Source organism: Apostichopus japonicus, chromosome 3 (genome assembly GCF_037975245.1).
Source record: "Apostichopus japonicus isolate 1M-3 chromosome 3, ASM3797524v1, whole genome shotgun sequence".
Classification (NCBI taxonomy): Eukaryota; Metazoa; Echinodermata; class Holothuroidea; order Aspidochirotida; family Stichopodidae; genus Apostichopus; species Apostichopus japonicus.
In genome coordinates this window covers 24,584,021-24,611,756 of record NC_092563.1, presented here as the reverse complement: position 1 = coordinate 24,611,756, position 27,736 = coordinate 24,584,021, and the positions used below count along the sequence as shown (strand labels likewise).

Sequence of the window (27,736 nt, the reverse complement as noted above, 5' to 3'; positions counted from 1 at the left end):
GCAGGCTTCTCCCAGATTAGTGGTCGCTTTAAGCCTTGTATAAATAACTGCCTGATTATTATTATCCGTATCTATATAAGTTTCTCCTTTGACAAGTTGCCTCACAGTTGTACTTTGAGCCATAAACCATGTCCGCATTACTGCAGTCTAAGTTATTCTTTGATTTGACTTCTATTGATACATCATAAAACTGGGCTGTACTAATTATCACTCACATGGCTAGTTTATGATTTTATATGATTGACAGGCAATTATATTGGTGCATCATTTGTGGCTTGTACCAATTCAGGCTGTGGTTAGTTCCATCGTTCTCTGGTATTTCCTTGGACCAACCGCCATCTTGTGTCTTGTGATGGTGTTCATGATGTTTCCCATCATGATGGTTGTCAGTAAAGTTAACTCCAAAGTAAGGTGAGCAAATATTTCTGGGCTTGGATTATTAACTGCTATTCCTTTGTATATTGACTGGTATGTAGCCATTCTTTTTTATCCAATCTGGGTTTTGGCACTGGGACTGTGATGGATACATCTCATTATATGCAGGCATGGGTGGTTTGGCCTTACTGTCTTACTGACTCAGAACTGGTGCCCTAGGTTGTTTTATCAAAAGCATTGGTAACAATTTAAGCCCTGTTCCACCCCTGCCTGCTGCCGTCATATAAGGTGTAGCATCGGCATAACTTTATGTACGGTCAACTGTTTAGCCGCACATATATAGACGTCTAATGACATAATTGTGATCATTATTCGGCACCTTTTGTTTACCAATTTTATTCGTAGGTTTTATGCTATGTCGTTTGTGTATTGTAACTTATCATTAGTTAGTTAACAACTATCGAACCTTGATGTAAAACCATAGCATATGCATATACCCTCCCACCTCCCATCTCCCACACTGAAGTGAAAACAATGCCATGATGAGTTTAGTTGCTCTTTTCTGAAGTTGTTACTGTGTTGCTGTTATACTATAATTTCACCGTCCCTCCCTTCCTGGTTATAACACACTAACTGATTGGACCATGATGCAATATTCGTGCACATCTGGTACCTCAGATAGAGACAAGTCAACATGGTTATCGTCTGTCTACTCATGCATTACCTCCACAGGTTGCAAAAGTCTCTTCGAACCGACGAAAGAGTAGGGATGATGAACGAAATAATCAATGCCATGCAAGTAATCAAAGTACATGGTTGGGAGAAACCATTTACAGAACGACTCCAGTCAGCTCGCAGGTATTAGACATCTTCACCAGTTAGAAACTAGCGTACTCTTGTGTGTTTCATATGTATTCATTACTGTACTGTAACAATAATAATAATAATAATAATAAATGAGACTTACATAGCGCCAAATCAGTAAACAAAAGTTACTGCTCAAAGCGCTTTACAAAGAAGTAAATTAATTAACAAACAGAATCGGGTAATGTAGCATACAAAGGGAGTTAAGAAATATGCCACATAATTCAATAATAACAATAATAATAATTTTTTTAAAAAATTTCAAAAATGATTTGGGGAAAATCAAGCTATTTTGTTTCTCAGAGGAGTTGCGGCAGTGCAGTTCTGGTTATTGACTTTTCCATTTTCTGGTCTGTAGTGACTCGTGGTTGATTAAACTGTATGTTTACAATAATCAGTATAAATCTTCTTTCCATATCAGATCTGAGTTATCGAGGATACACCAGCTGTGTCAGATTCGTACGATGGAGATGACTCTACCTTTCACTGCTGGACAACTCATCTTATTTGCCACAATCATCACGTTCGCTACATCTGGCAACCTATTGACATCACGTGCAGTCTTTGTGACACTGCCTCTCAGCCTGGCTCTAATGAAAGAGGTGGCACTGCACTTCTTCAGCAGTTGTGTCAGTTGGGGTGAAGTATTCGTCGTCATGAAAAGGATTCAGGTAGGTTTTTAGTTTCTTGATTCATGTATGCTAGACTTTATGCTATGGTGACTAGAAGTTTTAGAATAGAACTGTAGTGACATAATATAGGAAGCAATGTATGTCATCAGCTGAAAGTTTGAAGTGAGGGTGAACCTTAGGGAACAGGGTGAGGGTAGAGGACAGTGTGAGAATAGAGGAAAGGGTGAGGGTAGGGGACAGGGTTAGGGTAGAGGACAATGGGAGGGTAGGGGACAGGGTAAGGGTAGGGGACATGGTGAAGATGGAGAACATAGTGAGGGAGGGGACAGGGTTAGGGTAGGGAACAGCGTGAGGGTTAGGGACAGAATGAGGACAGGGTGAGTGTAGAGGACAGATAGAGTGATGGTAGAGGACAGATAGAGTGATGGTAGAGGACAGGTTGAGGGTAGGGGACAGTTTTGGGTAGAGGATAGGCTGAAGATTGAGGACAGGGTGAGTGTCAAGGACTGGGTGATTGTAGGGGACAGGGTGAGGGTAGGGGACAGGGTAAGGATAGAGGACACGTTGAGGTTAGAGGACATGTGGAGGGTAGGGAACAGGGTGAGGGTAGAGGACAGGGTAAGGATAGTGGTCATTGTGATGGTAGATGACAGGTTGAGGGTAGGGGACAGGATGAGGGTTGAGGACACGGTGAGTGTGAAGGACAGGGTAACGGTTGAGGACAGGGTGAGGGTAGGGGACTGGGTAATGATAGAGGACACATTGAGGGTAGAGGACAGGTTGAGGATAGGACACAGGTGGAGGGTAGAGGACAGGTTGAGGGTAGAGGACAGTGTGAGGGTAGAGGATAGGGTGAGGATAGAGGTCAGTGTGAGGATAGAGGACAGTGTGAGGATAGAGGACAGTGCAAGGGTAGAGGACATGGTGAGGGTAGGGGACAGGGTGAGGATGAGGGTTGATGACTGGCTGAATGTGAAGGACAATGTGAGGATAGGGTACAAGGTGAAGGAGGTGGGACTATCTTTAGCTCAACATGCAGTATCGACTTCAGATCTATTGTCATCTTGTTCGCTGCATTTACTGACTAAGCTTAGTCTGGCTTCAACTCCTCGCTGAGCATCAAGGTTTTTTACTTTCAGACAATCATAGACTCATATTAGCTGATGCTCTTATCAAAGGAGCTTTCACGGTAATAATTTACTACACTAGGTATGCATCTTGGAATTCAAAATTTAGTTTGCTCTGCTAGGTGATATCATAGCTGTACTTCTCCTCTTGTTTTTTAATGTGTCAATATGTCGAACTAGTCATTTAAGTTCCTTAGGTTCTGTATCAATGGTGTAGGACATTGAGGGGGGGCTGCAGCAACAGCATTCTCAAGCCAGGCTATGTGGGACATAATCTTTTGTGCAGGGCAGCTCACACATGAGGCAATGCTGTTCTGCCACGATAATCTCTATTATTTTGTATTGATTCAGCCTTGCTGCAGGGGAGTTTGTAGCTGCTGCAGGCTATCTTTTTGACACATGAAGCCTTATGAACACATTGTTTACCTTTGCACCAGGAAGATTGTACTTATGCTTTTGGTTGTACTACTATGTATGTAGGTATGTATATATTAGATCCTACTGCAAGCATTAACTTGCGAAGAAGCCTCATTGGCTTATCAAAGCCGCAAGCTGACCGAAGTCAGTCTCTTACATTCATATTTAACGTCCATGATTATGAATTGTCAATTATCAACAACTCTGTAACTGGACGACATACATTAATCTTGGAGTGACTCGAACCAGGGACCTTATGATTGGAAGGTACCGGCGTTAACCACTGAGCTGACACTCCAACTATCTATTATGATTTATTTGTGTATGTGTAGGGGAGGGGGGGGGGGCATCAGTGCTATTAGCTATTAATGTATCATGCACTTGTTAAGTGGTAATTCACTGTAATTGTTCCTTGCTTGGGCAAAGAGGAATGAGGAGGGGTACTGGTGGATGACCAAGGCCTAAATTGGTGGGCTTTAATTTGAGCTCTATCTCTCACTCCCTTCATTAAAACCATTTGCCAGCCAGTTTCAAGAACCTGTGCTAATGATCACATTCCATTTCTTCTTTTGCATTGCTTGTTTAATCTTGCAGAAGTTTTTATTGCTTGAGGAACTAAACAGTGGAGTCACTGGTTATGAGAATCAGCCCTCCGATAACTTTTCCCCTACTGGTGACCAACTCCATCCCGGGGACTCTAAAGAGAATGAAGATGTGGTCATCCCTCTGTTGTCCGAAATGAAACGTCCTTCTTCAGTAGGAAATGAAACTCCTGCTATAACATCAAGTAATCTCAGTGTAGAATGGTCCCATCAGGTAAAATTAAGTTAAACAAATTTCAATCCAATTTTCTGTCACAAATCCTTAAATTGCAAATGTTAAATAGCTGTTTTCAGGTTTCATTGTTTGTTTCGAAAAGCTTCATTTTATTAGTGATGTCAGTTTTAGCTTTCAGTGGAACCAGAAGTATCAAATGCATCGTTTGTGTTACTATTATTGTTGTGCAGAAGTGCCTACGCATGTTTAGCTGAATATTTTTCTCTTCTTTTTAACCAACTTTCTGTAATAATGTTTTTATTTATTTTTGCCGTTATACAGTGTGACGACAAGGCCTTCTCATTAAAAGGAATCAGTTTTTCAGTCAGTCCTGGAGAGGTCGTTGCAGTCATTGGTCCTGTTGGAGCTGGAAAGGTAAGTGCTTAGCTTCCAGTGATATGTATTAATGTATTCTTTCCACAGGGGCAGACTTACTCAGATTTCACCCTGTTGGCTGGATCCTGGTCTATAAAGTGGTTCCAATCACAATCAACCAGGGCTGGGGGTGGGGGGGGGGGGAAGGAGGGGAGGCTGGTAAGATCTAACTTGTTTATGGTCAGGCTCATACATGAGCAATCACGATTCACCCTTTTTTTCAGAAGCCATCTGCCACCAAGATTTAATATTGATTCTGTAAATTATCAGTCACCCTATTAAATGTTTTCAGCAATGCGGAGTGGTCTCTCACATTGTGCTCAAGCAGTTCATAGTATCGGGTCGCCTCTCTATTCGACAATGAAGGGAAAGGCGGCCCCCCCCCCCACATTTGATGGTGCTTGAAACTACTGAATTCAACTAATGGTTTAAGCATTAGCCTATCTAATGAGACATTTCAGTCAAATGTCCAAGGGTTACACTCACCTCCAACAACTCCATACTTCATGATGATGTGTCAAAGGAATCTTTAAACCCACACTCATGACAAAATCTTTGCATTAATATCCTGCTAGCGACACATTTCTGGACCATTTTTTACGGCATTAACATTTTGTTGCTATTCTAGAGACTGGCATCTGATTTAATGTCAGTTTTTGTGATAAAACACAGTGACTTTTCATTCTAAAAGTTTGTAACTTTGTTAGTTAATAGTGATGATTCAATTCTTGTTTTTTTTCCCCTTTCATTTGTTCTAGCATTCCTTCTTGTTTAAAGCCAATTCCAATTTTATTGTCTTTTGTTTAGTCCATGTTGCTGATGGGCCTCTTGGGGGAGCTACCAATCACACACGGTCATTATAATGCCAGCAAGAAAATAGGATATGCCAGTCAACAACCTTGGGTATTTTCAGGAACAATCAGAGAAAACATCCTGTTTGGCAGAGAGTATGAAGAAAAAAGGTTTCGAAAGGTGCTGGAGCAGTGCGATTTGAATGAGGTATGGGAAGAAAAAAAATTGAATTAGCAGCATAAATATTGTTTTTATATTATTCATGCAATTTAATTTAAATAAAAGAGACTTCAACTTCAGATGAGTTTATATTTACCGAAAGTTTTCAAATGCGGAAATTTTGTATTCTCAACTCTAACATATTTTATTTTTTAGGAATTTCACTGTAAATCTATATTAATTTTAAAATTATTCCTTCGTATATATATATAATTTTTTATATTAATATTTAAGCTGTGTCGATTTTATTCTTCATATTCATATTTTAAGGGTTTTGTCATTTTGTTGTCATTGTAAAGCGCTCTTGAACATGCTTAAGCATGAAATGAGCGCTATATAAATTTGGTAAAGAATAATAATAATAATACCAGCCCTCTCCATTGTTTTAAATTCATGACAGGATTTATCCCAGTATGCCGACAAAGACCTCACGTTGGTAGGTGAGAAGGGGGTGAAACTGAGTGGAGGTCAAAGGTCACGAGTCGGCCTTGCGAGAGTCCTGTACAGCGACACTAATGTCTATCTACTGGATGATCCCCTCAGTGCAGTAGACAGCAGAGTCGGCAGACATTTATTTGAAAGGTGAAGTCTCTTACTTCTTTCCATCATTTCTTAGTTTATAGATGGAGGGAGGTGGGAGGTAGGAGGAGAGAGGAGAGAGTGGAGGGGGAGGAGAGAGGGGAGGGGGAGGCTAAGAAGGAATTTCCCAGGAAACTTCACACTTTTCAGACAAGTAATCCAAAATCTTTGGATGTTAGCAAAAAAAAACAACCTCAGAAATTGTCAAAAATACAACCAAAGAAATAATTGCCTAGATCAGGGTAGGAACTAGAGAAACCAGTCCTACAATCCTGAGGTCACAAGTTATTGTTATCCCTGAGGTTTATATGGGTTCAATCATTTTGTAAAAGTAAATAATGCTTTGCTCTTTCCAAACTTTTTGTCACAGATCGACAAAATTTTCCTTGGTTATGGTGAAGCTGTAAAAATCTCCTTTAATAGCACATCTTAAAAATCTGTATCAGGTTTATATGTACCCTTCATCAACGACCCCTCCCCTCACCTCACCTTGCCCCCTTTCCCCCAACCCATTATTCTTACACCTCTGTACTGTTGCTTTCTTTATGACAGAAAGTTTGATATTTATCTTTTGCCCCTATCCTTGAAATACATGAATGGTAAGAAAAATACAATTCATAGATATATGAATCACCGCAGTAGCACATGGTGAGACCAGGGAGGTTTTTAACAGTGGAGAAACAACAAAGTATTGAGCCTTGAAAACTATGTGCATTGCTGCCTGTAATCTTGGTGTCGTTAAATCGGATAAGGGGCAAATTACGGAGTCTGACTCTCTCTGCGTCTGCTATACAGCTGAATGCTGTCTTGAGCTCTTATACCCCCAATGAAACATACTTTTTTTAATAAATTTTAAAGATGGTACCACGAGGCGAAAATGTCAGTTCCATCACAGATGGACTCTTTGAAAACGTTTTCCAGAAATCTTTCCCCTGCTTGCTGGAAATCATTCAAAACTATTTCAAAAGTTGATAGCACTTAATTTCATAGTACTCATGAAAACTACTGTATTTGCAACTCTCAATTATTTTTTCAGAAAGGGTTATATCTGGAGAGATAGTTGTTTCTCCATCTCTTACACCTCCTTAGCTATATTGCTTTTTGCTATTCTCCCTTTTTTCCTGTGCAAGATGGTAACCACTGTAAACGGTATCACATTTTACATTTGTCAATTTCTTATGGACGTGAAGATTTGTGTATTTCTTTCATCTCTGCCAACTTACTGATATCGATGTGTTCAAAGTCTCCATAATCTGATTGAGATTATTTTCGAAGGATTCTCTAAGGATTGAGATTATTTTCCTTCTTTAACATTCATTAGATGCATTTCTGGGTCTTCTAAGGCAATTCTTTTGGTCACTCATCAACTTCAGTACCTGAAGACCGTCGACAGAATACTCATCATAAAGGAGGTACGTTAAATATCTTGGACATGTATGAGGGGGTTGAATAATTCTGTTAGGCATTGGTTTCCCCTGGTATATTCCAAATAGTTATATATTTGGACATTGTGTGTTTGATTTCCCTTATATATACATTAAATGTAGCTTAACACCAAATTTTGCTAAGAAACCAAATTGAATTTTTTACAACTTTTGCAGCAATCATCAGACCAAATCTTGAATATTTGTGTTCTAAATTCTTAGGATGATAGATAGTGATTACTCTGAAATGGTTTAACACTATGACCATGTGACCAGAGTGCATTCACACTCCACCTAGTTATTTGTATGACCATGTGACCAGAGTGCATTCATACTCCACCTAGTTATTTGTATGACCATGTGACCAGAGTGCATTCATACTCCACCTAGTTATTTGTATGAACATGTGACCAGAGTGCATTCATACTCCACCTAGTTATTTGTATGACCATGTGACCAGAGTGCATTCATACTCCACCTAGTTATTTGTATGACCATGTGACCAGAGTGCATTCATACTCCACCTAGTTATTTGTATGAACATGTGACCAGAGTGCATTCATACTCCACCTAGTTATTTGTATGACCATGTGACCAGAGTGCATTCATACTCCACCTAGTTATTTGTATGACCATGTGACCAGAGTGCATTCATACTCCACCTAGTTATTTGTATGACCATGTGACCAGAGTGCATTCACACTCCACCCAGTTATTTGTATGACCATGTGACCAGAGTGCATTCATACTCCACCTAGTTATTTATATGACCATGTGACCAGAGTGCATTCATACTCCATTAGTTATTCTTATGACCATGTCACCAGAGTGCATTCACACTCCACCTAGTTATTTATATGACCATGTGACCAGAGTGCATTCATACTCCACCTAGTTATTTGTATGAACATGTGACCAGAGTGCATTCATACTCCACCCAGTTATTTCGGATGAAAACTATTGTAGTATCTTTTCCTAGTTATTTTCATTCTGGTCAATTAACACAGTTTGCTTAATTGTATGTGAAATAAACACTTCACTGATCATCTGTGGGTAAGATGAAGTAATGTAGCCGGTTTGGCCTTGCAATTTGTAGCTATGGTGATTCTGTTTACTAAGAGTGGCTTCCTCGGCAGAATTATCTTTCAGGTATTCAAAAAATATCTTGTCTGTTAATTCTGAAACCTTTTTCATTTTTTGGATCCGCTCCTGGTTTGTGTATCAAGGGTGAGATGTCAGGATACGGAACATATCAAGAACTCCAGGATGCTGGTATCGATTTTGGATCCTTGCTGAGTGAGACATCAGAAGATGATGACTTTCAAGAAGAAATTACCTCCGAAAAGTTAATTCAGAATGATGAGAAAAGACCAGAAGAAAAATCCATTCACCAGGAAAATGAAGTCACTGTAAGCATTTTGGAATGAGCAGGATTTTAAACTTCAAGATGCATCTGAAGCAATGGCCCTCAAAAACTTAAATAACATTTATTTAAATGGTTTAATGTCATTTAACCTCAACATTTATTAAATGGTAATAATGCCATCTAACCTCAACATTTATTAAATGGTTTAATGTCAACTAACCTCAACATTTATTAAATGGTTATAGTGTCATCTAACTTCAACATTTATTAAATGGTTTAATGTCAACTAACCTCAACATTTATTAAATGGTTTAATGTCATCTAACCTCAGCATTTATTAAATGGTTCAATGTCATCTAACCTCAACATTTATTAAATGGTTATAATGTCATCTAACCTCAACATTCATTACATGGTTTAATGTCATCTAACCTCAACATTTATTAAATGGTTCAATGTCATCTAACCTCAACATTTATTAAAATGGTTTAATGTCAACTAACCTCAACATTTATTAAATGGTTCAATGTCATCTAACCTCAACATTTATTAAATGGTTTAATGTCATCTAACCTCAACATTTATTAAATGGTTTAATGTCATCTAACCTCAACATTTATTAAATGGTTTAATGTCAACTAACCTCAACATTTATTAAATGGTTCAATGTGATCTAACCTCAACATTTATTAAATGGTTTAATGTCAACTAACCTCAACATTTATTAAATGGTTATAGTGTCATCTAACCTCAACATTTATTAAATGGTTTAATGTCAACTAACCTCAACATTTATTAAAGGGTTATAATGTCATCTAACCTCAACATTTGTTAAATGGTTTTATGTCAACTAACCTCAACATTTATTAAATGGTTTAATGTCAATTAACCTCAACATTTATTAAATGGTTTAATATCAATTAACCTCAACATTTATTAAATGGTTTAATGTCATCTAACCTCAACATTTATTAAATGGTTTAATGTCATCTAACCTCAACATTTATTAAATGGTTTAATGTCAACTAACCTCAACATTTATTAAATGGTTTAATGTCATCTAACCTCAACATTTATTGAATGGTTTAATGTCATCTAACTTCAAACTTCCAGGCCATCTCATATATCAATGATTTATCTTCAAAGTCTTTCAGAGGCAATGAACATCTGGTTGATAACATTTTCCTCTCCCTTTGATTGTAAATGTTTCTAAAAAATATTGATAAATCGTTAAAAGAGAAGGTCAGGAGTTGACCTCAAGTAGCTTAAATGACTTTTGTAAACAATTTTGTATAATAGTTGGATGGTTGTGGTTTGGCTTGTGTGGATGAAAACATCATGCTGTCTCATTTAAACCATCACAGATTTTGTCTGCATATTTGTTCTGACCAGTTAGCCTGTTGTTAGCAGATTTGGTTTTATTTTGATTCTAGCCAGATATCATGTCACTATAAAGTTGGTGGTAATCCTGTCAGGGGACTATGCAGGATTTTGAAAAGGAGTGGATGTGACCATTAGGCCATTGAAGCTGATGGTCGGGTGGGTGTGTCATTCCCCTCCCCATCCCTCCCCCATACACACACCCTCCTGGATTTGCACATTTTCTATTTTGAGTGCATGTTTTAAATAGGAAATAAATGTTCGATGATCTTTTGTGTTGTTCTTTTAAGTTTATGGTCGAATAATTCTGATATGGATAGTGGAAGATGTCCTACTCACAATGGCTTCTATTAACTTAACCATGTAAATGTAGAGTCTGTAGATGTGTAGCAATAAGCTATTACAGTCTATAGTGTCTCAAATTAATTATATATTAATGTCTTCTTTTATTCATAGAAGCAGGATAAAGCAGGAAATTCCTGGCAACCGAATAAAGATAGCTCAAAATCTGATACACTATGTGACAGTAAAGGGATAAAGAAGGTACGTCCAGAGTCCCATTTAGAGGTGCCAGGTGAATTGATGTTACCATAGATCAGGGTTGTCCAACCTACGGCCTGCGGGCCACAGTCTTGCCCGCCGCAGGGTTGCGTCCGGCCCGCTAGAGATGATCTACGGTGCGAAATTTAGTGAGCAGATATATTGATAACAATTTGAAGCTATATAATCAATCATTCAAACCTTCTGGGTCCAAAAAACTGAATAGAGGTCTCAGCGTAGGGGGCGGTGGCGGCTGGACTTTATTCATCTGCTTTATCAGGAAAGAAAATAAATCAGTGCGCACCGCGCGCAGTGCTCACATTTTGTTGCCTTGGGCTTCGTGCAAAAAATTGAAAAATCGTAGGGTTCGTGCGGCCCCCTCCTTCATCATAATCATTCCATGTGGCCCTCCTCTGCAAAAGGTTGGACAACCCTGCCATAGATCAATAAGTGAAAATATTCAATTTTCTGCTCAAGAGACTCATTATTCCAAGTTTTCTGGTTAATTTTTGTATGTTGCGTTTTCAAGATACAAACTGTGGCAATCTCAATTTGTCGATATCTGGAAAAAATTCATGATGGAATTTTGTTTGCAAATTTCACCATGATGCTTCTAACATGTTTCCCTTCTCATCAGCTGGTCAAAATTAATTTTTCACCTGGAATTTCCTTTTATAATTCTATTCTTATGCAAATATTCGAGTCATTACACAAACAATTTTTGTGCTTTAAGTTATCAAACACTAGTTTGAAGCATTTTGTAGATGTTTGATCCATTGTATTTGACTATTCCTATACATTTAGTATAAATGTTAAAACAACGTAAAAAGTTTGTTATATTTTGAAGAGCAGAGAAATTTGTTAATATTGTCAGTCAATAGTTGTCAACTTGTAATTTCCTCTCTGTTTCGTTGTCAAAGCTGACAGAAAATGAAGAAAAATTTGAGAAGAAGGAAGAAGGGTCCGTCAATCAAGGTGTTTACCGGGAGTACATCATGGCTGGAGCTACTCCGTTGGTCTTAATTTTCTTCCTTGTGATTGATATGTCTGCACAGGTAAACTAAACTTGTTGTTTCTTTAAAAGGTCCATCTTGAAAGGTTAATAAAAGGATTTTAAGAAACTCAAATTATTTGATACTCCTTATTTTGATCTGTAATCAGCTTATAACACTCTGTCTACAGCAGGAAATAATTCTCAACAGGTGGTCTGTAGACCGAATTCAGTCCACGAAAGATTTCAAATTTGGTCTGAGAAACAAAAGTGTGCCTACAATCATGCACTAATTAGGTATGCAGGTCCTTTGGGTCTTAGGTTTGATACACCTATTTACACACCTATTTATACACCTACCCTGCAAAGGAGTGTTAGCTCAGTGGTTAACGCCGGTGCCTTCCTGAGCTTGAGTCAATCCAAGATTAATGTATGTCGTCCAGTTACAGAGTTGTTGACAATTGACAATTCATAATCATGGACGTTAAATATGAATGTAAGAGACTGACTTCGGTCAGCTTGCGGCTTTGATAAGCCAATGAGGCTTCTTCGCGAGTTCCTGCTTGCAGGAGGATCTAAAATACATACATACATACAATACAAGTGATCAATCAACGTTTCCCTGAGTACCCCTGCTGTTTGTTAGTTTCAAACCAAGGTTTCAAAAAAGCCATTTTCAATGGAGGTTGCAGATGTATATTTGTAAAGTCTGTGAGAAAAACTCAGCCAGTCCTTTGATTGCTGTTGCAGTAACAACAATATTTGAGCCATGTGTTTTGGACGGAAAATAAATTTGCTTCCAATCATGAATAGTGTAAAACACTTACTTGTTGTCTGTCGTTTAGCATGGGATCTATGTTTAATCTTTGAATAATCTTTGCTGGAAAGTAATGAAGGAATTAAATCCTATTTCAGTATGTTTGCTTTTAGTCTTGGAGATATTTTCACTTTATAGGAAGAACAAAAGGATTGAACAAATGGGTACAGATTGGACACAAATTGTGTATTACTAGTATTGTTTTCTGCGGAAATGCTTCAAAAAGTGGGTAATACCGTAGTATTAATTTTGGTATTAATTTGAACTTTTCGTCTCTTTTTTTCAGTCATTTGATATTCTTTCAAATTGGTGGCTAGCCACCTGGACAAAGAAGGAAGAGTCTTGTGTCCTACAGTACAGCCAAGAGACTTGTTTGTCCAACGTAACCATGGTAATCATTACGTTTTGCTTTCGTAGTGCAATATATATCTCTATGTTAACATTGCAGTGTCGATGATCTAATTAAGTTTACCTAATTGAGAAATTAGTTGAGGAAATGTCACAGACCTCATCCTTACTATTTTCAACCTATAAATGTGAAACAATTGTACTTTTATTGTAAATTTGCTTGGGTTCATAGTCCAGCTATAACATAAAGAAGGTATTAAACCATATTTTTAGAGACTTTGTTTCATCTCGACAAGCTTTAGTTGTTGTTTCTCTGAAGCAAACACTAAACCAAGTATGGGTAACTAGAGTGCCAGTTTTCATTGTTGGTGTAGGTAAGCAGATATCATTTCCCCGTCATACCAGGATGTTCTTGAATGTAAAAAATATGGTAAAAATATTCTGAATGATCTAATAATAATTAATGTAATAATGAATGTAAAATCAATGTGTAAAACTTGAAAAGCAAATTTTATTCTTGTTCTTTACGTATGGTAATAATACATATTTTTATAATGTGGTTATCTACTATCTATTTTAATACCTGTTCTAGTGGAATATTACATATTAGGCTTACACATGTCTTATAATTTCTCTCCTTCTTCCAGATCGAAGACTATGCCCTCTTCACACCGACGATGGGTCGGTCGTACTTCTACCTCATCTATGCAATATTTGTAACCAGTTTACTCCTATTAATCTTTATAACCGTCCGGTGGCTATTTTTTATTCTTATAAAAGCATCGACTAATCTACACAATAAGATGTTTGAAGCAGTTATAAGGTCACCCCAGCAGTTTTTCATCATTAATCCAGTCGGTAAGTCTTCCATTACCTCTTTTCTGACATTGAATAATTCCTGTCTTTGCAAGCAAACATCCATGGAAGATACTCTTGTTTTAGAAGGATATATTTGCAAAGGGCATTCATTCTTTGTTTGTGGAAGTACATTTTCCTTTGGGTATACCCTTAGATTTGTGCCTGACTATCTAATGAGGTGAAATGATTGGACACTTTATGCATAATTATGCAGTCATCATGAATATGCAAGTTTATGCAAATGATACTGTTATGATGAGAAGGATTGAGATTCCTTGGAACAAAGATGAAAGAAAAGCTGATTTGGCTATCATGAATGATTGTTTAGCTTTACAGCAAGGGGGGGGGGGCGGGGGGGTTGGTATTACTACTGAAGTTTTCTTGTAATTTTGTAGGTTGTCTTTATTTATTATTTATTTGTGTGTCTTTTGTTCTTCTACCTTTAGTGTCATTGAGTTATTGTTTTCTTCCTTTTTTTAATTTTTTTAAATTTTTACTGTTACTATTGTGTAATTTGTTCTTTGGGCCACGATATGAGATGGCGATATGAGATGCAATATACTACTACTACTACATGAATGAATGAATATTGGGTATCAAAATGTGTAACCTATAATTTGTGAATATTGAACTAACTGACTCCTTCGACCCCATACACGTATATCCCCCTTGTGTTAGTCAGATAAGCCGTATCACGGTTATCAGTAAAAGTGGATGTCCGTTCTTGTCAAAGATCAAGAGTTCTTATAACATTTTCTACACTACTGTAATACCTTTAGTTGCATACTGAAATGAACATGTTTTTTGAGCATAGCATTAATACTTCATTATAGGGTAGTTATAATCCTCATAAACTTGGTAGTTTAGAAAAACAGTAGTCAACCCAAGGTAGTTCAGTCTGTATTGGAAAACTACAGGTACAACTTGAAAAATTTCAGAAATAACAATTGTATTCTATGCAAAGAAAACAAAATTAGATATTTGGGCCACAAATCAACTCAATAGATGACATGTTACCTATGTTATGCTAAGGTAACTTAGTTTAAGAATATTTTAAATATTCATGACATAACCATAAATATTTCACATTAGGCCGATTTAAATGTCTTCTTAACCAACAGGTAGAATCTTGAACAGGTTTACTAAAGATCTTGGAATAATGGAAGATAGGCTGACGTTTTTATTTGTCCATGTTAATTATGTAAGTTTTACAGCTGATTTTCACAAATGATATGGAAAAAATTTGAAGCCTCAATAGCAGACACGTTTGAAGAGGAGAAAAATTACAAGTGTTAACAGACCAGCCTGATTGTACATAGCATAGTCAGTACACCACAATGCAACTCAGTTAATGTCAAGTACGCTTGATTGTGCTCTCTTTAGGATCATATTTAAATGTCCCTTGATCCATTACTCCCTGTAGGATCATATTCAAATATCTGCTGATCCATTGCTCACTTTAGGATCATATTTAAATGTCCCTTGATCCATTACTCCCTGTAGGATCATATTCAAATATCTGCTGATCCATTGCTCTCTTTAGGATCATATTGAAATGTCCCTTGATCCATTACTCTCTTTAGGATCATATTTAAATGTCCGTTGATCCATTGCTCCCTGTCCATCATATTAAAATGTACATTGATCCATTGCTCTCTTAAGGATCATATTCAAATGTCTGTTGATCCATTGCTCCCTGAAGGGTCATATTTCAATGTCCGTTGATCCATTGCTCTCTTAAGGATCATATTTAAATGTCTGTTGATCCATTGCTCCCTGAAGGTCATATTCTGAAGGGTCATATTTCAATGTCTGTTGATCCATTGCTCTCTGTAGGATCATATTTAAATATTTTTTGATCCATTGTTCTCTGTAGGATCATATTTAAATGCCCCTTGCTGCATTACTTTCTGTAGGATCATATTTAAATATTTGTTGATCCATTGTTCTCTGTAGGATCATATTTAAATATCCGTTGATCCATTGCTTTCTGTAGGATCATATTTAAATGCCCCTCGCTGCATTACTTTCTGTAGGATCATATTTAAATGTTTGTTGATCCATTGCTCTGTTTAGGATCATATTTAAAAGTTTGTTGATCCATTGCTCTCTTTAGGATCATATTTAATGTTGGTTGAACCATTGGTCCCTGTAGGATCATTTTTAAACGTCTGTTGATCCATTGATCTCTTTAGGATCATATTTGTTGATCCATTGTTCTCTGTAGGATCATATTTAAGTGTCCGTTGATCCATTGCTCTCTGTAGGATCATATTTAAGTGTCCCTTTCTCACAGTAAATTATCTGTGTAGTAATTGATCCGCTGATCTGACTTGGGTATCTGTTCTGTATGCTCATTGTTCTGCTCATATTTCAGAGACTTATTGTAGTCATCAGCTGGGAAGGGTTTGCTATATAATATCTTAAAGTACATTATGCTAGTAGGAAGATTAAAATACAACGATACTATAAAAACTGGTTATTTGGTAGTTCATTCCCGGCATTGAAGGTATTCTCATTCTGTTTGGTTCTCTTTGCAGTTTCTCTTAAACATTTTGGCAATTTATATCTTTGTTGCCATTACCAATCCGTTCATTCTGATTGTTATGGTGCCGTTGGTCGGTGTTTGCTGGGTGATTCGAAATTATTACATGCAAACATCCAGAGACGTAAAGAGACTGGAAAGCCTGGGTGAGCAATTAGATCCATAGTTTATTAGCATCCTGAAAGATGAAGAAATTTCAGATATTCATTCAATATGTTTATTCCCTTGGCTATGTTTCCAACCCCCCCCCCACCCCCCAGTATCCACTCAGTTAACCTTCCAGCTATTATTCAGTTCCTAGTTCTCAGATTGGTTCTATCCCCTCCATGGTTTCCTTCAGTTAAACCTGAACTTGATGGGACTAATGTTGGCCTGAATATGTAGCAATTTGTTTATTCACAGTAAACTAGAGCTAAGTGAGGAAGTTGGTAAAAATTGTGGAATTTCATTTTTGGTTCCAATCATGGCAAAAAAAAATATAGGATTTTTTTGCTGGTTATTCTCGTCTTTACCTTCTGATTCTTTGAACAACAAATATTGTTGTCCGACAAACTGTAACAAAATTGACGAAAAATCACCAATATGTACACTCTGTAGGAGAGATGTGTAGGTCTGAAGAACACCAGGCATTGGGCAAAAAAACAAACTCCCCTGCATGCCTACCACTATCTTTGAGGTATTTTTAAAAACCTCCAAAGTGATGAAGGCCAGGGTGATACCAATTTATCAGTTTACCTATTGGGGGTAGTACTAAAAAAGTAACATTCCTGAGCATTCCTGTTCTAATGCTAATAATTTGTTCTCAATTTTCACAGCCAACAGCCCGGTTTACTCTCATCTCTCGTTGACCATATCTGGTCTGGCGACAGTCAGGGCGTTCAAAACTCAAAAGTTCATGTACCGTCAGTACTGTGCTCATCAAAATCTAAACACATCTACAGAGTTCCTTCACATTTCACTAGAGAGGTGGCTCTCGATCAACATGGAGGCAATACAGTGCATCTTGTGTGTTGTTCTGGTGTACGGTAGCATACTAGTAAATATGTGTAAGTACATAACTCCAGAACTCTATATTTGGTTCAGGCTTTCCATAAAATGCTGCCAAATTCTTATGATTCAATGGGAGTCTTTTATAAGATTTAAAGTATTTTTGTGTATGTTTTTGTATGTCATAAACTAGCAGAGTGTATTAAATGATAAACAAAGACGCCTTCATCTTTAGACCTTAATTGGATCAGTCTGCTTTTGTTGATTAATTAATAATGTCAAAATAAAATAAAACTGTTAGCAATTAAACTGCTTATCCACTAGAGAGCCTGTGTAATAGAATGTGTAAAAGTAAGTCGGCCTGACGTTTCGATCCTAGCAGGATCTACTTCAAAGGCTAAATGACAAGTAGCAGTAACAGAAGGGACAAAAACACGCACAGAATACAGACAGGTTAATGAGCACGCTTCTGTTACTTGTCATTTAGCCTCTGAAGAAGATCCTGCTAGGATCGAAACGTCAGGCCGACTTTTACACATAATTAATAATGTCGATAGTTATTTTCTTGCCTCTAGTAGTATCATTAGATACCTACCGTTGGTCCAGTTCATCTCTTTTTAACAGGTCCAGAGTTTATAAAAGGGAGGAGGGTGTGGCCCAGCATGGGGTCGTCGAAGCCGATTCCGCAGAAAAAAATTCACAATATTTGTTCACAACTACGTTTTAATCTTTTGCGGGAGGTTACATGGGGTGGGTCTACACCCCACATCCTCCGTGGATCTACATCTGATTAAAGTAACCAGGTTTTTACTCTGTTTTTCTCTTTTTTTTTACGATTACCAGATTTCACCATAGATGGCGCCAAACTGGGTGTGTCCTTGGCATATCTCATAGGTTTGGCTGGCGAGTTTGCCTATAGTGTCAGATTAACAGCAGAATTAGAAAACCTGGTGAGTGAGTTTAACAGGCTTCATGAAAAAGGCCACTTTAAAACAGAAAATGGTGATAAAATTGATTTTTGCCAATTTAAAGCTATGCTTAGAAAATAGTTAAGAGAAATATCATGAGCAATTTAATCTCAGACTAATTCAATATGAAGCAAGAAGTCATGCAGAAGACTGATTGGTCAACAATTAATTTGTAATTCAGTACTTCAAAATATTGTGATAATGTTCACTTTCTATAAAATGTCTAATCTCATAGATGGTTGCCACTGAGAGAGTTGTGGAATATACAAAGCTGGAACCAGAAGCTCCGTTACAAACAGATAGTATACCAAGCAAGGATTGGCCCCAAAATGGAGGAATTATTTTTAAAAATGTATCTTTAAAGTACACCAGCAATGGACAGTTAGCCTTGAAAAAACTGAATGCTGCCATCCAACCAAAGGAGAAGGTAATTGAAAACTATTTGATCACTGTAAAGCAAAAAACATTCTTCTTACCTAGGTTTTTCTCAAAAAGGGGAATGGGTGGGTTGGGGGTGGGTGGGGGGAGGGGCAGGGAGGTGGTTGGCACAAAGGGTCAAGCATTATTTGCAATGAATATCATTTCAGAGGGCCTTGGTAGTGAAGAAAGAAGCAGTGGTTAAATGGCTCTGACAATATTTTTGATGTAATCTTTCATTCCTACTACTATCAGACGGTGGACTCACTCACTCTACATCATGTCATTAATTTGTGCTAAAAGTTATGACGGGGAGTAATTTTAGAGATATCAACAATATTACTTTTGTTGCACTATGACTCGTCTGACCAATACAAACGGTGTTGCAATGTACAATTTTTGGGGGAGAGGAAGGGAGGGAGGAGAAGGGGTGGGGGGCTAGGCAAAATTTGAGCTCTGCCTCCTCCAAACTATTGCCTGAAAAGCTTGATGGAGTGCACCTGGGGGGGGGGGGATGGGAGGAGGGGTAGGCAATGCTAACCCATCTCTTCATTAACATATCTCACTGTACAGATAAATTTTGTTCTCGTTATATTAGGATGTTTGTACATAAAATCCTGTTTTCTTCTCTCATTCTTGCCTTTTCTTCTCAACATACTATGTCCTGGAATAACAGTGTAGTTTCTACAATTATATATGAATTTGAAGCATTTCATATTTTTTGTCCCTGTTGTCTTGGACAGATAGGCATAGTTGGTAGAACCGGCGCTGGTAAGAGCTCCATTACTGTGGCTCTGTTAAGACTTGCAGAACCATCTGGAAAGATCTTGATTGATGGCGTCGACATATCACAGATTGGACTCCATGATCTTAGAAAGAACATCTCTTTTATACCACAGGTAACACTTGATATGAATGACAGTCATGATACACTTAACAGTAACTAGTCTCTACAAATGAATGAATGTTGTAGTTTAATTTGTGTTGTCCACTACTTATAAAAACAAACATCAACACATAAGCATGGCCCACCATACTTTCTTTCACATTGATAATGTACTAGGTGAAGTGTTCTTTCCGTACGAAGTGGTACTGGACTGCTTCCCAGTTACTGCATCACTTTGGATTAGAAGTGATGGGTCAAAACTGGCCCGGTTAAAATTACATTGTTGCTTTCTTCCAATTGTCAATTTATATTGTTAAAACCTGTATTATCTGATATCACTACACATGTATTTTGTATTTGTATTTGAAAACGGACGTTTCCTCATCCCAACAACAGATCCTCTTTACGAAGTATCATTATTTTGTAATTATGCCAAAGTTGATGCATTTTTAGAGATAATTAGTTTGTGCTTGTATACTGTGTGTGGTTCATTACCAGTAGCATAGTACATTGTATTACATGAAACTGGTGGATTGTCGGTATTTATTTCACATCTGTATTTTCAAAATTTGCTGTGATCTTCTTTTTTACAAACTGTTTCACTCTCTTCGTTAGGATCCGTTACTATTTCAGGGCACTCTTAGGGATAACCTGGACCCATTCAACGAGCATAGTGACGAACAACTCTGGACATCATTGAAAGAAGTAAATCAGTCTCTTGTATTTTTTATTGTTTTATCAAGGATGGTATTAAAAAAAATGGAGGAAAATCCATTTCTATTTTAAACAGGTTGATGTTTGTGTCCCATTCTAGCTAATAGTTGCTGTTTTGAGTTGAGAAGAGAATGTACCTGTCTGTAGTGTATTATAAACCCTGGTTACCTGATGTACAGTTAGTTGTATTTCAGACAGACAGACAGATTACATGTCCGTGCCAATAGTATGACCAAGATTGGAGGTGCTCCATAACGATTTACTATAACATTGTGCTATAGCATTGTGCTATAACATTTTGCTATAATATTGTGCTATAGCATTTTGCTATAACATTGTGCTATAGCATTGTGATATAACATTTTGCTATAACATTGTGCTATAGCATTGTTCTATAACATGCTATAACATTATACTATAACATTGTACTATAACACGATGCTATAACATTGTGCTATAACATTGTGCTATAACATTGTGCTATAACATTGTGTTATAACATCGTGCTATAACATCGTGCTATAGCATTATGCTATAACATAATGCTTTAACACTGTGCTTTAACATAATGCTATAACATTATGCTATAATGTTGTGCTATAAAGTTGTGCTATAACATTGTGCTATAACGTTGTGCTATAACGTTGTGCTATAACGTTGTGCTATAACGTTGTGCTATAACGTTGTGCTATAACGTTGTGCTATAACGTTGTGCTATAACGTTGTGCTATAACGTTGTGCTATAACGTTGTGCTATAACATTATGCTATAACATTATGCTATTTCATATCCAAGGTACAGCTGCAAAGTAAAGTTCAGCAGGAGGCAGAGCAGCTGGAAATGAAAATAGCAGAAGGCGGAGGAAACTACAGCGTTGGCGAAAAGCAACTGGTCTGTCTAGCGAGGGCGCTGCTCTGCAAGAATCGTATCCTGGTGATAGATGAAGCCACAGCAAACGTGGACTATGAGTAAGCTTACTTTGACAATGCATGTAGTAGTGTTCATTAAGAATAGTGGTGTATCTCACATATAGCTATGCATCGATGCCTACTTGTCATTCCTTGTCATCAAGGTTCAAGATTTCTGTGATGGAGGGGCTTATTGTTTCCATTAATTGGTTATTAATGAAAGAGTCCAAGAAAGGAATAATTTAAAGATATTATTCATATTGGCATTTAAATATTCTTCTCAAAATATTAACAATGGTTAAGGAACTTATGAAGGAACTAATAAATTCTACAAACTAATAAATTCTTTTTTCATCGGCCTTGTTAATATTTTGATCAAGGAATCATCCCAGGATTTCTTTACGTTAACAGTATCTCATGTTTTTTTTTTTTCTTAAGGGTCTATATATATATATATATATTTTTATATATATATATATATTTTTATATATATATATATACATATATATATATATTTATATATTTTCACCTAGTTATTCAAAGTATTCTCAACTACAGTTTGATAACGTATAGCAGCTCATTGTGAACAACTTAACACAGACAATCTAACTAAAATACCAACTGGAGAGCAGAAGACATTAATAAAATTCTTCAAATTATGGGTTTGAATTCGAGACCTCTTCACAGCTAGCGAACAGCCAAATATTTCAGATATAGTGTAAATATCCTCAAGTCATTCTTTACTGCTTTTCTGGCTAAAGATGGCATTCATCTTGTCAAATTGTCTCTTTGTGTTTGATAGTGACATGACAAATCTTTTTTTTTGCAATTACAGGACAGACCAACTAATTCAGGCAACAATTAGACACAAGTTCAGAGATTGCACGATACTAACGATTGCACACCGACTATCATCGATCATGGACTCTGACCGTGTCCTGGTAAGTAATCAAGTGAAATATAGCCTGTGTTTATCATAATGATACAAACCATCTGATGTATTAAATAACATCTGTATTAAACAATCTGCATAAACTCCTTATGATATAATAATACACACTACTACGAACAATCTGTGCTCTATAGACCATGATGAATATGTAGGTTTAGCCTGAGCTAGGGTTTTAATGTTGGTTAGCTTTAATACTGACTTTACTTTTTGTACAACTCAGCAGCTATGAATTCTGGATTTTCCAGGAACCTGAGAGACGATCATCGTTAGATACAAAAGTTACTATGGAAACAGAAGTGCATAAGGAAACAAGAAAAAAATGATTAAAATATCCCCATTCGTGGATTGTGCAAAATTGTTTTTGTGAATATCTATCTTGTTTTTGAGAAACATTTGTGGCTTACTTTTTAATGCCCAAAAGAATTTCAGAAGAAGGGGGCCTCGGCCATCCATGTCCTTCCTCTATGCATGTCGTACTCTTCTAGTTATGTTATCGTTAAAGGCAACTAAACCGATATTTTAAACTGATATTTTAAACTGATGTGATATTAAATGACATTGTAAACTAATATTTTAAATGTATCAAGGCTTCATATCCTTTGAGGATTGTTATGTCTTCTGCACTTCACTTGTTATTTTTACGTTAGATGTTCTGTGCTTAGTTATTCACAATGAGACATGATGACCACCAAGTAAAAGTCAAAAGCAGGAAACCTGGTTTGATTCAATTTCAAGAAACTGCTGATAAAGACTAGTCAGCAGTTTTGGTCAAATTTTGCATCTCTACCAGCCGAACCTATCCAGCCCTTAGTTTGTCTTCAATTGTCTTTATTTGTCTTGATTGTCTTGATTGGTAGAGCACTGGGCTTGTAACCCAAAGGTCACTGTTTCAAATCCCGTTCTAGCTATCAATTTCGTTGCTCTTTCTCCAATGCTTATAATTCCAAAGTCAGTTTTTTTGTTGTCCCTTTTATTTGTGCACTTAAAGTTTGATGGAAAAGAGACAAAGGTAAATTTTGGCCAGAATGGGATTTGAACTCAGTGACCTCAGGATAACACATCTTTGAACTTGAATAGATGTTGGTGTGTTAATGATTGGAGAGGGAGGGAGGGGAGGGGGGAGTGGAGGTAAGGGATATGCAGCTGTGTTTCCATCACCTGTTGTTTGTATTTGTTTCTGTCTCCAGGTACTTGAAGCTGGCGAGATAGTCGAATTTGACAAACCGTCCAAATTACTGGAAGATGTAAATGGTCATTTCACAATGTTTGCAGGGGAAGCGGACATGGATGAAAAGGAGTGAAATCTTTGAGGGTAGAACTTGCCATGAATGTATCAGAGGTCAAACCTGTTGGCATTTCTAGTATAATACTTTGTGGCATAGCAATTTGGCTCCAAAATGTTCGTCTAACTCATTTCACGAAGCATTCCAATATTTTGAAAGCAAAAGAACATTCAAGAGTATCATATTATTTCCTGAGTCCTAGTCCTTGTGCAACATGCAAACTGCTTGAAACCATATACGGTAATATTACAGCAAATGCATTTACTTCGTTAGAACATTTGCCACTGCCATAACTTTAAACGTCTTCCATTTAATTTCAATAGTTCAAGTGGAAGTTGTCTGCCAAACTTATTACTTTCCTCTTAAATTCTCTTTTTTTTTTCAAGAGAATTCTTAACCCAATCGGTATATTGGGGAGTAGCGGTGAGGGGGGGGGAGGGGCAGCAGTGGGGTCAAAGACACTCAATTTCCAAAGTTTAAGTTCAAAAATCTCATTGAAAAAGAACAATAAATACTGGTCTAGGGTATTAAGGTTCCATCCAATCTAAAGGACATTTCCATTTTCCATTAATGTGGGTGATGTGTATAAAATATGCCTGAAATTAAGTAATATTATTGATTATCTATGTTGCAATAAAATATTTCTCCTCTGGTTGTTTAAAGTAATATTTATATAAAATGTGTTGTATTGTTCAATCATTAGTGCTGTAATGTCAGCTGTGAAAGTGTACCTTTCAAATTCACTTTGGATTTGAAGTTTTTAGCTTTAATAACTTACATATCATAATTTGGATACAGTCCTATATCATATATTAGCAATATTATGATGAATTTATCAATGTTTTTAAGGTTGCTGCAATCTTTTGATATTTACTCAGTAATATCTGAATGAAACAAATGTTTTCTCATTATCATATAAATTGGACCAAAGTGAATCTTTCTCTTTCTTCAAATGACAACTCAAAAATTGACAAATTTTGAAAGGTCATGTTTAAGGCTGGTATATTCATTTGGGTCTCAATCCAATGAATTTGCATTTTGACATGCCATCTTTTTTTGTATCATTGATTAAATTTGAAAAGAATGTATTTTTTATAATAGATGGAATAAAATACAGATACAACTTTTAAGACTATTTCTGTTTGAAAAAAAGTTTCATTCTGTGTGTAATGAATTAAATAGAACAGTAATAATAACGAGAAAACAAAATATTCCTCACATTTGAATACCTCCACCCCCTCCCCTCCCCCTCACGTCTTTGAAGCTTTAGATATGGTCGTGTTAACCGTTACTTGCCAGATGAACTTTTTATTATTTAAACTGTAACTAAAGAATGGATTGCAATGTCATACCTTATGTTAGGCAATGATAATAGTTTAGTTCTACAATTTGTTTGAATCTTCCTTTTAAAGTCTTCTTTTTTATTCTCTGCCATTTATTTCATCATATTTCATCCTATCACAGTCACTGAGAAGTAATGGAGGTAAACCTTATACATGGCACCTTACACAATAAGTCAGAGAAAGCATTTTGTGGCTCCATAAACAAAACCTTGTTCATTTTCTGGCTTGAGATTCTCAAAAAAAAAGTAGCGCGACACATATTTGGAATATTTCTCTGATGAGATTTTTTAATCAAAATGCCTCTTTATCATAAAGAATCTTCGTAAAGCATAATAATCCCTCAGTCTATAAAGGATTTAAAAAAAATAATTATAAAAAAATACCATTCATCCGCTCAGGTTGAAGGATGATGTAACTTCTGTTGAAAGATAAATTCATTAAACTTAAAAATTTTGCATCTTTGCATCTTGATAACAAGCTATCAGGTAGTAGAGATTTCTGCTGATGGAGTATCTGCCATCTGTGGACTCATTTAATATATAGTATAGGTTTGGATCTCTTACCAATGCAACATTTTATTTGTCATAGCGAAATAAGTACATGAAAGGTTTTTCTGGTGTTATCGTATTTATTTTACAAAGGTCAAATTCCAGTGCCACCTGTAAAAATTAGGAAACATAAAACTGAAAAATATTTGCAACATACATGTTGACAGTATATCAAACTTAATAGCTTTGTAAATGCCATTTTAATGCCTTAAATAACTCAAGAGTAGGAAGATAGCTTGGATGGTGCATAGCCTTATAACCAACCAAGGCCTCCCCCCTTCTGCCCCAACCCCCCCCACTTCCTGTTTCCATCAAAGTCAGTTTATTGCATAGTTTTTTAAAAAGATGCTCATCATATGTGAAGCATCAGGGACCTCCCCAAGCTTCATCATCTTTTGCTTGCTGGCTAACTCCTCTACAGATGTATTAATCAACCCTTCCTTCTCCAGTGTACAGGGAAAGGGGCAAAGCAGCCATCTCATCCAAGACCTTAATACTGGACTGAAACTGACAATGACATTTACCTTGTACAGGGTAAGGGATGAAATAGCCCACTGCCACACAGTAAATTAAATAAAAACAGACTCCACGAAAGTGATTAAAGTCTTTCAATGAAAGCAGTCGAATGATATCAAACGAAATGGAAAAACTGTGAAACAAAGACACCTTTAATATTTGAAACAATATTAAAGAGTGTCAAATCAAGTAAACCTGTCTAAATTCTGTTTCAGGTTATGAGAACTCGTTGACACAATGTTCAAAAGGTCTAAGAGTTAACAAATATATCACACTGTTTTGTCATTCAGTGTCATAATTTTTTACTGTTTGCATATAACACATTTCAAACTTGAATACTTCAGGTAAATATTAAACATGCACATTTTTAAAACCACATGTGCATGTGCAACCACATTTTAAAACCACATTTATAAAACCATAAATGAGTATCATAAATAACTTCATTGGTTGTAATTATTGCTGCTAAATTTGTATTATAGAAATGAAAAAAAATAAAATATTGAATAGTAAAAACAAAAGGAAGCAAAACCAATAGTTTGATTGATTCTATTTTACAAAGCACAGCAATCTATTGTACAGTTTCTAACTCAAAGCTTGTCTCTTGTTTCACCTGCTTATTAATAACTGCATCGATTTTAAGTCGTGAAAAACATCGATGAAAACAGGAAGAAGGATTTTTATTCCCTGTTCAAGCTTTGAAGAGATTATAAATACTATTACACTATGATTCAAAATTTATTCTAATTTAAAAAAAAAACAGAAAAACTGTGAGAGTAAAAGCTAGTGCTCTGCAATCCTTGAATTTACCTTTTGTGTGATCAACACCAATTAAACTGAAACAGACGACTATGAAAGCTGCAAATATCTCAAGCAAATCCATATACATTTTATGAAAATCTTTATCAGGACCATACAATGTATCCTACTGATGATTTTTTACAGAAAGAGATATGTTAGGTAGACCTTTAAGCTCCTCTCGTTAAGTTTAACAAAAATTTCCTTAAACTCTTTCCGCCATTTTTTCAGCAGACAGTTATTATGTCTGGTAGGCAGAAGGATTTGAGACCAGCATTACTTGAATTAATATTTACTATATCATCTTTTATCAATCTTTTATCTATGTGCATAGACTATTACATATCAAATGCTGCAAGCATTGATGTACAAGAATGTTCTTGAAATGTCTTTCTTTGCTACAAAAGAAAAATGTAAAATGAATACCCATAAATAGCCATAAGTATGGCAAACAAAAACCTTTATCAGTTTAATACTGTAACTCAGTTGATGATGGCTACCTCGTCTTCCTTTACCATCTGCTTTCGTCTGGATAGATGTTTGGAGACCTGACAGAGGGCAATTGCTAGAATGCCAATGATGATAACCAAGACACCAACCACAGCCACGAACGGTAACTGCTGATTGAACTCCACACCATTCCCGTCCGTCTGGTCAACTGGGTGAGAAATCAGAAGAGGAAGTACTGGAAATTATGGTTGAATTTATTAACATGTTAATACCCACCAATCAGTCTCAAATATCCTGTGTTATGTAATAATAGAGTTGAAGATATTAACCCCCCCAACTTCTTTATCCCACCCCCAACCCCTCTTTCTCCCACACCCATCCATCCACTACTCCAACGCTCCTGTTTCATCATTTTCAAATACTATTCAAAATTGTCCGTATGATTCAAGAGTCTTTAAGAAGGACCAAAACAAAAACAGGTTGAAACTTTTTTTCTCTGTT

The 27,736-nt window shown here is 36.5% G+C and overlaps 2 protein-coding genes across 6 annotated transcripts in view; one reads left to right on the top strand and one right to left on the bottom strand.

Moving 5' to 3' along the window:
• The window catches only part of LOC139965572 (ATP-binding cassette subfamily C member 4-like), a 30,733-nt gene extending 3,978 nt beyond the window's left edge, over positions 1 to 26,755 (top strand). Inside the window, exons 7-29 of one of the 2 annotated variants that reach the window (XM_071968083.1) lie at positions 248 to 411; positions 1,108 to 1,233; positions 1,661 to 1,910; positions 4,010 to 4,231; positions 4,514 to 4,606; positions 5,414 to 5,605; positions 6,018 to 6,199; positions 7,518 to 7,608; positions 8,847 to 9,029; positions 10,823 to 10,909; positions 11,827 to 11,961; positions 13,001 to 13,105; positions 13,710 to 13,920; positions 15,042 to 15,121; positions 16,461 to 16,611; positions 17,281 to 17,511; positions 18,296 to 18,402; positions 18,656 to 18,847; positions 19,581 to 19,736; positions 20,339 to 20,428; positions 21,233 to 21,405; positions 22,181 to 22,286; positions 23,485 to 26,755. In XM_071968083.1, the coding sequence (XP_071824184.1) occupies positions 248 to 411; positions 1,108 to 1,233; positions 1,661 to 1,910; positions 4,010 to 4,231; positions 4,514 to 4,606; positions 5,414 to 5,605; positions 6,018 to 6,199; positions 7,518 to 7,608; positions 8,847 to 9,029; positions 10,823 to 10,909; positions 11,827 to 11,961; positions 13,001 to 13,105; positions 13,710 to 13,920; positions 15,042 to 15,121; positions 16,461 to 16,611; positions 17,281 to 17,511; positions 18,296 to 18,402; positions 18,656 to 18,847; positions 19,581 to 19,736; positions 20,339 to 20,428; positions 21,233 to 21,405; positions 22,181 to 22,286; positions 23,485 to 23,598 (3,441 nt within the window). In that variant the 3' untranslated portion in view covers positions 23,599 to 26,755. Of the gene's footprint in view, positions 1 to 247; positions 412 to 1,107; positions 1,234 to 1,660; positions 1,911 to 4,009; positions 4,232 to 4,513; positions 4,607 to 5,413; positions 5,606 to 6,017; positions 6,200 to 7,517; positions 7,609 to 8,846; positions 9,030 to 10,822; positions 10,910 to 11,826; positions 11,962 to 13,000; positions 13,106 to 13,709; positions 13,921 to 15,041; positions 15,122 to 16,460; positions 16,612 to 17,280; positions 17,512 to 18,295; positions 18,403 to 18,655; positions 18,848 to 19,580; positions 19,737 to 20,338; positions 20,429 to 21,232; positions 21,406 to 22,180; positions 22,287 to 23,484 lie in introns of those variants that run through there. The other variant, XM_071968084.1, reaches the window with a different exon arrangement.
• LOC139965569 (uncharacterized) overlaps positions 25,532 to 27,736 on the bottom strand; it is a 64,033-nt gene continuing 61,828 nt past the window's right edge. For all 4 annotated transcript variants that reach the window (XM_071968071.1, XM_071968074.1, XM_071968070.1 and 1 more), the window contains one exon: positions 25,532 to 27,443. In XM_071968071.1, the coding sequence (XP_071824172.1) occupies positions 27,268 to 27,443 (176 nt within the window). In that variant the 3' untranslated portion in view covers positions 25,532 to 27,267. The remainder of the gene's footprint in view (positions 27,444 to 27,736) is intronic.